The sequence below is a fragment of the Lagopus leucura genome, unplaced genomic scaffold, assembly GCF_019238085.1.
Source record: "Lagopus leucura isolate 7727_CA_CO unplaced genomic scaffold, USGS_WTPT01 26-10_obj-0_obj, whole genome shotgun sequence".
Lineage (NCBI taxonomy): Eukaryota > Metazoa > Chordata > Aves > Galliformes > Phasianidae > Lagopus > Lagopus leucura.
In genome coordinates this window covers 9,387-20,483 of record NW_024963890.1, presented here as the reverse complement: position 1 = coordinate 20,483, position 11,097 = coordinate 9,387, and the positions used below count along the sequence as shown (strand labels likewise).

The 11,097-nt window shown below is 51.0% G+C and overlaps 1 protein-coding gene across 1 annotated transcript; it reads right to left on the bottom strand.

Annotated features, from left to right (window-relative positions):
* Positions 1–9,457: 9,457 nt before the first annotated feature.
* On the bottom strand, positions 9,458–10,408 carry GSX1 (GS homeobox 1). Its single transcript, XM_042891666.1, has 2 exons — positions 10,021–10,408; positions 9,458–9,813 (listed from the first exon to the last, which is right to left on the bottom strand). Exons 1-2 carry the CDS (start codon positions 10,406–10,408, stop codon positions 9,458–9,460), a joined length of 744 nt encoding a protein of 247 aa, XP_042747600.1.
* Positions 10,409–11,097: the final 689 nt, after the last annotated feature.

Below are 11,097 nucleotides of genomic sequence, written 5' to 3'. Positions count from 1 at the left end.
CCTGGCAAAGCCCCCAGAGGTCCTGAGAGAAGCAAGCTGGTGGGAACAGTGGGGGCTTTTTCCACGTGTGGAAACTGAGGCAGCTCTGGGCTCAGGGATCCAGGAAACCCTCCGGGCATCATGCAGGTTCTGGAGGAGAGGGCAGGGAGTTATTACATATTTAAAAACATTTTTAGTGTGATTGGTGTGGAAGGTGGTAGTGAACATATCAAGAAGAGACTTGTTTCAGCTATCTGCTCCACCAGTCATACTACCTGAACCATTATTCTCACAGCTATTGTAAGTTACATGGCAATAAATACTGCTCATAACATCAAGCCAACTTTTAGCCACCCAAAACCAAGTTTTCTCCTCTCCTCTCCTCTCCTCTCCTCTCCTCTCCTCTCCTCTCCTCTCCTTTCCTCATCCTGAAGCATCAGTGATTTGATTTCCTGCTCAAACACCAAACTCAGGAGGAGTTTCTAGGTCCTGTTTGACTTTCAGGATCAAACCAAATTCCATCAGGCTTAGACCCATCTCACTACAGAGCACACTCTCGACTTTTGACATTTTATGATTATTATTCTTTTTTTTTATTTTTTTTTTAGGATTGGGATTTTGGGAGGGATTTTGGAGCTCCCCTGGAGCTGTAAGCTGTCCCATGGCCACACAGGCACACCTGTACCCCAACATCAGGGAGCACCTCCCAGGAAGCTTTCAGAGGGATCTGAGCACAGCATAGAACAAGATGCAAGGAACTGGGTAATGACACCAACTCACAGGGCAGGGGTTGTCTCCAGAGCCAGAACACTCAGAGATAACCCAGTCAAAACTGTAGTCCAGAAAGTCACAGGCTGAGATGCTTTGCCAGCCATTCTAAAATGCTTTGAACTCATTAATACAAATCAAGAAATCAGCATGTCTCCTTGAAGGAAGTGTCTTGGTCCGTGTCCCCTTACAGAAAATGTGTTCATATCATTTCTTCACTGATTTATGCTCAGCTCTCAGTTCCACCGACCTGTGAGTCTGCTATGTAAGAAGGGGGTGTGGCTGGGACCAGCATCACCAGGGAGATGGAGCTTGGGGCTCTATCTATCCAAATCCTCACTTGCTGGATGGATGGACCATGCCCAAATTCTGCTTCTGGAAGAGGAGAATTTCAGCAAGGAGTGGGAACCTCCCTGCTGGAAACTATGTGAAGTCTGCAAAAGAATTTGCACTGCATCAAAAGTGCTGGAGAAGATGTTGTGTACTGAGCTGATGAGATCAAGGCATCTCACCCCTGGCAATGCTTTAATTGTTCTTTCTAACAAGTTTAGATCATTGGAATAAATACCTTTCATCTTTCTCCTAGGTCAGATTTGATCAAATCCTGTAGAGCCCTCATTCTTCCCTTGAGCTAATTCTATGCAGACTTTGCAGTGGCTGATGAGCAACAGGGAAGACAAATTGCCTGGCTACATGCTCATTCCCACAGCCTGGAGGAAGACCAGACATATGGACCCTTGTGGACATACCTATTTCACAGCCCAGTAAGACACTCTGTCTTGATGTCTCTCCAGTATGCTTGTAGCACCTCAAGCCTCCACAAACACGGAGAAGAGCCCAGCACCCACTGAGCAATGCCTTGGGCAATGTGAGATGGGTTTGGTGTGTTCACCCAGAGCTCACAGTGCTTTTGAGCCCTTTGGAAAGGTCTTTCTTAAGTGCTTTCCAATGCAGGTTAAACAGCTCACTTCCCTGCCCAGTGAGTGAAGGCTGCCTTTGTGCTGGTGTTCTGTGCTGTGCATTCTTCTGTGGCCATGCTCAGCAGTCAGGAGGAGATTTCACAGTCACAGGATGGTAGAGTTTGCCAGGGACCTCTGGTTCCACCTGTCCCATCCCTGCTCCAGCTGGGACATCCAGAGCAGGATGCCCAGGACCACATCTAGGCAGCTTTAGAAGATCTCCAAAGAGGAGACCCCACAGTCTCTCTGTGGAATCAATTTACAATGGTAACTGAACATTTCCTTGGCATACAAGCACTAAAGGAAATGCTGTCATATTTTAGCTAGCTTTGATGGGCTTGGTTCTATGTCATTTTGTCTTTGGAGATAGTCTGATGCTGTCCAGCTGATTTTAGACTTTGAGCTCCACACCTTACCACTCACTCACCACCCCAAGTGCCTACAGGGCCAAGTTAAGTCAAGGTCTGGTGCAGGACATCAAAGGAGAAAGAAGTCATGAGATGTATGGGCTTCTCAGAGGTATTTTCCAGCCTAGCATTCTCTCATCTCTTTGAATCTGCTAGGATTGCTCATAACAGAACTTTATCAAAGGGTTTAATGAAATCCTCCAGCACAAGAAGAACACAGGCTTTGTATGCTTTGTCATTTTTTTCTGCTAAGTGTGAGCCTGAGTGTAAGGCCCATTCTACAGCTGGTGGGAGGATTCCCATCTTGCTAGTGGCCCAGCAAGCTTCTTCTGAAAACACAGTGACTACAAAGTTTGTGAGTGAAAGGTAACACGAGTTTCAGCAAGCAGGGCACAGTTGTGGATATCATTTTCATTGGAGTTTCATAAAAAGCCTCAGGAGTTTCACGAGCTGCAGAGGATTTGAGACTTCATATCTGTCCCTACAGCCTTCTGTAGACCTTTGCTTTTGTCCATTGCTAGAGACAGGATGGATTCTTGGCTTGACAGTGTAGTTGCTGTCTTGCTTCTGTGTTGTGCCTGGCAACATTATGTGTGAGTTTGAAGAAACATCATAGAGACAGAGATGTCTGCCCAGGGCCATCGCTGTGGTCTGTGCCAAGCTGGCTGTGCAATTCTTGGGCTCTCCTTCCAGATCAGCAGTGATGTAAAATGCAGAAAGGACGAAGCCCTCTGCCAATGCTCTGAGATCGACTGGCACTCATCTTTGGGTACATCGGCCTTCAAAAAACAAAAGTTTTTGAGTGCTTGATATAATGAGATCTTCTTAGCTTAAGCTTGTGTTGCCACCTAGGAAACTGACACATTTACTCACTCTGTAGAGCATGACAATGTTGCCATATTCCTGGTTTGGTTTGTGAAAGAACTCTCTGTTTGCAGAGAGAGAAGATGAGGTTTGGAGCCTGAGGTGGCTCAACATGGCTGAGCACTTTGCACTGACATTGGTAAATGAGGTGGTTCATCAAAGCCTCAGCTTTGAGTCACAGGGTTGGAAAAATAACTCAGTAATGTCTAAGTCATCGCTGTGATACTCTTGTGCCATTAAAGAGCCGTGCTGTTGCCCAAAGATAAATGGCCAGGACAAACCAGTGAAACAGCCACAGCTCTCCGTCAAAGAAATCGTGCTTCAAGTGGGCAATACAGTCCGCTGACCAGACTGAGGCCTTGGTCCTACAGACCAGCTAGACATGCTGCTCACAGTAAAGTCCTACTGACTTCTCCCACGTGCACACTTTTGTGAGATAGGAGCAGTTCACCATTGGCCCAATTCCTGGTTTACAAACACAAGCGTCACCAACCCTAAATATCATCTCCATAGATGGAAACTACAGTGGTGAGAATGCAGAGCTGCCTGGGGCAAATGGCAAATGCCTATGGGTGTTGGCATCATCTCACAGGTCACCCAGCTGAGGTCTCCACGTATTTCAGTATCCTCCAAGTCCTGAAGCTGTTTGTCAGAGCAGACCATTCTTTCCTTCTAAATGGTAGCGCCATACCTGAGGCTTCTTCTTCTGCCTCTAGGTCTCCAGAGGACAGCTGTGGTGATGAGTGCTGGAGCACTGGGTTGCCACCTGCAATGTAGCAATCCAAATAAAAACATAGGTTGGGATCTCATTCACATGAAGTGGATCCCGCTCTAGTTACCATGACACCATGACAATCAACTTGTTTACTGCTTCAAGGTACAGTCTAAACATTCTTGGCATGTCATTTGCATAGCAATATCCAGAATGCTTTGTATCACCCTGCTATATTCCAGCTCTGCAAACACGTTGAAAGGTTTCTTTACACATATGCCTAACAAATGAGAAAGAAAGGAAGAGGAAAAAGAAGAGAGCTTCACTTTCAGTAGTGTGTTTCATATGTGCCCTAAACTGGGTGCAAAACTAAACGTAAGAGCTGGAAAATGAGACGTTCTGGGGGAAAGGGGGAAATAGCTGCCAAACTGAGGGTGGAAAACAACTTTAAGAAAATCCAGAGCCAGAGCTGGTTCTGGCAGAGTATTTCAGCATGTGTTTTAACTTCTGAAAAGTGACTGGCTGAAGTACAGGGAAGAAAAATAAAAAAACACATTGTGAAAAGATGGTTTACCAAAAGAAGAGAGAGTAATGAGGGCAGAGAGTAAGCAGGCTGTGTGAGTTGGCAGAGCTGCAGAGGAGCTGGGATGGGTGTGTAGAGTGAAGGGGAATGGCAGTGTTGGCTGGAAGGAGCTGGTGGGGCTGAGAGTGCAGGAAGGACTGTGAGGGGTCACTGTGTGCATTGTGCTGTGTTGCACTCTGCAACTACCTGAAGGTAAACTGCAATGATGAGGGTGTCAGTCTCTCTTCTCACGTAACGAGTGATGGAGGCAAGGATGTGGTTTCAAATTGTGCCAGGGGAGGTTTAGGTTGGACACTGGAAAGAATTTATTTATGGAGACAGTGGTGGGTCATTGGAATGGGCTTCCCAGGGGATCGGTGGAGTCACCATCCCTGGAGGCATTCTGTAGATGAGGTACTAAGGGACATGATTTAGTGATGGGGCTTGGTGAGCCAGGTTGATGGTTGGACTTGATCTTGAAGAGCTTTTCTAACCTGGAAGATTCTGCAATTCTATGGCACATCCCTTGAAGCTCTGCTTATTCACCACTGCTGGAAACCAGCGTTGTCTTCAATAGTTGTCCCAGCAAGGCTGAAAGGCTGAGTCACAGGAGATCTCCGGAAGGATGGACCCAGGGAAAAGACAGAAAGAGGAACTGTGAATGCTGGGAGAAAACAGCTGACCACACATGAAGCTGGATTTGGAGTCAGCCACAGAGGTGGGGATGTAACCATCAGCGTGAGGATATTCCTCACAGATCCATCCTTCCCGTGGCTACTTGCAGACTCCAGCATTGCTAGGCTGACACACATTGAGCAGGGAGGCAGCAGCTCATTAACACAGGCATGATGTAGAATGATACCTACTTCTCAGCTTCAAGTGGTGAGGGGTCTTTCAAGAACAGAATTCCAGCATTTTTCTGCCTCAAGACTCACTGTAGCAGTGCTTTTTTTGGCAGCAATGCCTACCATAATAGGCAGCTGAAACACCTCTAAAATACATGTGGACAAAATGCCCATCCACTGCTTCCATGAGGAATTACTGCCATCCAGGCAGAGAAAACTGCAAACGTATAGCTAAGACACCAACAAGGGCAGTGCATGGTGCTGCGATAGCGGAGTACTAACTAAACAGAAAGATCAGGAGTTATTATTAGAGTTATAAGAGACAGAAAGGACGTGACTCACAACTCAAACCCTGTTGTTCCAAGCCCAGATCATAACATGATTATTTTATCAGATAAACTAAAAAAGCAGAAGCCAGGGTGAACTCTAAGGGTGAAATACCTAACCATGCAAAAACCCAACTCTTCTGACACTGTGGTTATTTACGTGGCTGTTCAAACTCTTCACTGAAAACTCAGCTCCTCACTGGCACATGTAGCTAGCATTCATCATCAGCCTTTGGGGTTTTGGGAAGACAACAGACACATGTCAAAGCTAGGGACAGGATCCAGGGCACGTTTGGTGCCCATCCTGAAGTCTTTCCAGTGTGGTCTATGAAAACTTGGTAATAACTGTAAGATGAAAGTCTGCTCCTTTCTGTGTGTGCCTTGCTGGGAATGGGCCCAATGGAAAATGCCAAAAGAGAAAATGGGAATTGCAGCAGAGTGGGAAAGAGATAAAATCCAAGCATGAAAGCATTTTTTCCTTTTATGATCGCTGCTGCTACTTCTTTTAATTTTGTTCTTTTAGCACTTCAGGGCCTCCTAGAGTGTATATGGATGATATAGTGTGTATAGAGCACATAGTGCATAGAGCAGCCAGCAGACCAGCACCAGTCACTGCTGGTCTGTCTAAAGCTGCATTAAGCAACGGGCACAGCCATTTGCTGTCATCATCAGTGTCAGTATCCTAGGAGATCAGATCCTGCATAATTGCATCCCGATAAATGAGTACTTTGTGTTCATAGCAAAAACATTTTCAAAATTAATGTAACTGAGAGATTGCTCATGTCGACGTACGTGTTTCAAACCATTTGGAATGTCATACAGAAACATTTTATTTCAGGTCTTAAGTTAACACCCATCCACATTTTCAAGTAATAACTTTCACAGGCATAATCATCCTGTCATTACAGAACCAAATTTCACAGTCTGTGTCAAGGCCTGAGGAGGAAAAGCAGAGCCTGGATTTTCCAGGTTGATCTTTTGGTAAGAATAATTCCAGGTAAACACAAGTAGAAGCACCCAGCTGCACCCAATGGAGCGCCATTTCAGAACAGAATCAATCTGTTTACAGTAAATGTATTCCAGGACCCCAGGGCCATCTCAGTGTGTAAAAACACATTTACACACTGTGTAAATACATTTACAGATGAGAAACTGAGTTGTGAACATCCAATCTTCCTTCCCCTGTCAGCATAACCCGCTTTTGCTGTGGTGCCTAATCTTCAAAGTCCCAGTAGCACCCGAAGAGTTTCCTTTCTTCTTGATAGGAATATTATGGTTAGATATAAGGAAAAATTGCTTCTCAGAAAGAGTGGCAATGCATTGGCTGCCCAGGAGGTGGTGGAGTCACCGTCCCTGGAGGTGTTGAAGAGATGTGGCCCTGGGGGATGTGGTTAGTGAGCACGGTGGGGATGGTTTGGGGTTGGACTCGATGGTCTTAGGGGTCTTTTCTAACCTTAGCAGTTCTGTGATTCCATGAAATACTTCAAGATAAAAATATAATGGAAAATGATTTGCTGAAAGATGGTCAAACTCCTTTTGTGGATTTGCAAATGCTATTCCTGTTGCAGTCACAAAGGACCAGGCATTTCAGATGCTAAAATGTTTAAGTAACTTTCAAAAACCACCCATCAAAATAGCTGGAGATAGAAAGTTGAAAATTGGTGTGTTCTGACATTTGCTCTAGCAGAGGTGCCCACGCTCTTCCTACAGCAAAATGACTTTAATTTGCCCAACACCAGGGTCCTTGAAAATGACACTCTGAGCATTTGCCGTAATGATTTCTCACTAAATTAGAAAAATGCCCAACTAAGGAGGGATTATCTCTGCATGTGGATGTGGCATAATGACTGTCAAGTGCACTGAGAGCCCCCGTGGGCTTTGCAGGGGACATGGGGTCTGCAGCAGAGGCCGGCGCGTATCAGAGAATATTAATATTGCCTTGTTGGGGGCATCCATAGTGACCCTTCACTGCTGTTCAGACAAAATTACACCATATGGGGGAATTCTCGTTGCTGCTTTACATATACAAGATGTCTTTTAGGCTGAGGATTATCCCCAAACTCAGTCTGTGAAAGATGCAGATGTGTGTGCACGCTCCCCATGCTGTGTGTGCCATGGGGACAATGTTGCAGCCTGCACCCCCTGTGCCTGTGGTGCATGGGGAGAAGTGAAGATCTGGGGGGGATGTGCTGCCAAATGGGGATTCTGAGTTTCCACATCACAGCCACAATAGCAGTTTAATAGCAACACTGAATGCCCAGTGCTGGTGTTCCTCCCATTCCAGTTGGCAGCCAGCTGGCTGCAAACCATGCCAGGGGGGCACAAGGAGCATGCACAAGCCTCCATGCATGGATGTTTATTGACTGCGATGCCAGCCCCCTGTAAGCCCACATTGGACTGCTGCTGTCTCTATTTTGCAATGACTCGTCCAAACAAGGCTGGTTAGTGTGGGCAGGGAGTGGGATGAGGGCTGGAAGGGCTGCAGGGCCCTGCTGAGCCAATTGGCTGGGGGGTTCGCAGTCTGGAGCTGGGCCACTATGGAGGGCAAACAGGGGACACCGTGGGGCCAGGATAGCATGAGGCTGACTGCCTCCTGCAATGAGGTCAGGTCCTCACCCCATGGGGATTTTTCATCCCTCATCCACAAAGGGATGTACAAACAGCCACAGGGAAAGGAGCCAAAGTGATGCTATGCAGCACAGAAGTGAGCAGACACTACCCAGGAAGGCCCCTGAAGTACTCCATGGCCATGGTCATCACAGCGGGACGGAGGGTGAAGTGCCCCTTTGGTGGCTGAGACGTGAGGCTCTCTGGGCAGTGGCACTGCACTCAGCCCGTGTGCACGGCTTGTGGGCTCTTTCTGCGGGGATTTTTGGGGGTCTTCAGGCAGGGGTGACCCAGGGCCTGGTAGGGATAGGAGGTACCCAGACATCGGAGCCGCTTCCAGACGGCCCGGGGCTGAGGGACACAGAACCGGCGACCTGAGAGCACGTCCCCATGAGCCAAGTGGAGCGCATTTCTGCACGCAGCTGAACGGAGCTGCTCCCTCCGCGCACGGCTCAGGGACCCGACGGCACCGAGCCTAGGAGGTACGCCCGATCCCCCCGTCACGTCCAGAGGAGGGGGAGCATCGCCACCGGTGCCCCGCCGTTGTCACTTCCCGGCTGCTTTTCAGCGGGGAATATTTTATTATGACGGCACTCTCCGCCGGGCTGCGGCTTTGCGAGGAGATTCCCGGGATTCTCCAAACCGGCGAGGTGTCGGACAAGGAGTTCCCCGCACCCCGTACCTTCAACTTTCGGAGAGCAGTCCCCACGGGCAGCGGAGGGCGACTCCCGATGCCCACCTCGGTGCCCGTCCCGATGCCGAGCTCCGTCCGTCGGATAGGGAGAGAAAATGCCCCGGGGTGTACCGGAACCCGGAGCGCGGCAGCGTACGGCTCTGTGTGAGGAAATAAACCACCAGCGGAGCCTTTATTGACATCGTCGTCATTATTAACATCGCCATCATCGTTTCTCAGCACATAAATAAATAAATAAATATCTCCCGGGGAGGGATGGTGATGGGGACGGGGACGGGGCGGTACAGCCATAGCTGCGCGCCCACCAGCGACAATGTCAAAACAGAACAAACAAACAAATAAACAAAAGAGTACAGTTTGGTAGGAGAAAAAAAAAAGAAAAAAAAGAAAAAAAAAAAAAAGCCAATATTATGACAATTACCCAAACAGCCCCGACCCTCCCCAGCCGCCCGCTCTCGCCCCGCGCTGCGCTCTCTGCCCTCCGGTCCGGCTCTGCCTGCGGAGGCTGCGGGAACCCCCGGCCTCGGGTGGGAAAGCGAGACGTGGGACGCCGGGAATCCCGAGGAGCGCTTTATTGGCAGCGGGACACCCGCACGGCCGCCGCTACGCGTCGGGGGTGTGGAAAGGCGAGAAAGTCTTTCGTAAACGACACGGATTATACAAAACGGTAGAAAATCAACCGGCTGCACGGAACCCCCCCTCCGCTCCCGGCACAGTCCCTGCGGAGCCGGGGGTCAGGGGGTGGCGGCGAGGCCTCTGTCGTCCTTCCCCGAAGAGGACGGAGACATGCGCAAGTCCTCGTCGTCCTCCGAGCACTTGGTGGTGGAAAGGGCCGAGCATTTGCAACTGTGCCCGGGCCCCCCTCCCCGGTGGGATCCGCTTTTGCCTTCTTTCTTGTGTTTGACCCGGCGGTTCTGGAACCATATCTTCACCTGCTTCTCGGAGAGGTTCAGGTAGGTGGCGATCTCGATTCGCCGCAGCCGGGAGAGGTACATGTTGGAGGCGAACTCCCTCTCCAGCTCCAGAAGCTGCGTGCTGGTGAAAGCGGTGCGCATCCTTTTGCTGCTGGGCAGTTGGCTCGATGTGCTGTCTGCGGAGCGGAGCGGAGCTCAGCACCCACCGCACCCTCCTCACTCCCCGGGGAAGGCCACGGGGGCCGCCCCCCTCCCGCTTCCCTCCGCCCGCATACCCCGCGCACCCAGCGGGGTGCGGCGCCTGTCCGCCCCGTCGAGCCTCTATCCTCACGCCTCTCCCCCCCGGCCTCCCTCCGCATGCTGCGCCCACGCGTGCCCCTTACCCACGGAGATGCAGTGGAACTGCCGGGGGTCGGGCAGCGGGTAGGCGCCCTGGTAGAGCGCCGGGCCGTGCCCCACGCTGACGGCGGACACGGAGTGCTGCTGACGGCCGAGGGGCGGGTGGCAGTACTGGGAGCCGAACGGGGGGAAGGAGGCCTTGAGCAGGGGGATGGCGGGCGGCGGCGGGTGCAGCTGCGAGGCGGTGACGCACAGCGGACACACGCACAGCAGCCCGGCTTTGCGCGCGTGGCAGGAGCCGGCCGGCAGCCCGGGCAGCGGGTGCGAGGGGTGCACGGCGTAGGGGAAGAGCGGCGGCGGGGGGCTGCTCTCGCCCTTCTTCTCGCCCGCCTCCCGCAGCACCAGCGAGTCCACCAGGAAGGAGCGCGGCATCGCCCCGCGCAGCCCCCGCGCAGCGCCCGCGCAGCCCCCGCGCAGCGCCGCTGGCCAGCCCGAGTGGTGCTGAACGGCGCCCGCCCGCCTTAAATAGCGGCCGCGCCATGTGATGGCGGCGCCGGGCGCTCAATGGGCTTTCTGTGCCGCTTCTCTTGGCATTCACGCCGCACGCTCCCTCATTATTTCCCTTGTTAACTAAATGAACTGCATAATGTACTCTATTCTTGTCGACCCCACCCACGCCGTAGCAGGCGGCCTCTCCCCTCCTCTCCCTTTGGCGGGGTTATTTTCTCATTCTCTCGCGATTTAATATTCTTTTCTTTCTCTTTATCGCTCTCCTTCTCTTTCAGCCCAGCTCTCGGCCCGCTCCCCCTCGGTTATTTGCCGGCCGCGCCGCTCCCCCGCCGCTCCCCGGCTCCTCTCCCACCTGTGGCACCGCCGAGCTCCTCACGGCCCCGCGCGGCCCCTGTCCGCTCCCGGAGACAGCACCGCGAGCCGCGCCGCGTTCCGGGCACAACCGGCAAAAAGGCTTTTTGCGGCCGACGGGTTAGGGGGTGAAGGAGAGACACTAAATGAGGAAAAAGGACTCATCGGAGCGTTTTTTGCTCCCCATCTTCCTGTTTAATACTGTGGGGACAAAAAAAGAAAAAGAAAAAGAAAAAGAAAAAGAAAAAGAAAAAGAAAAA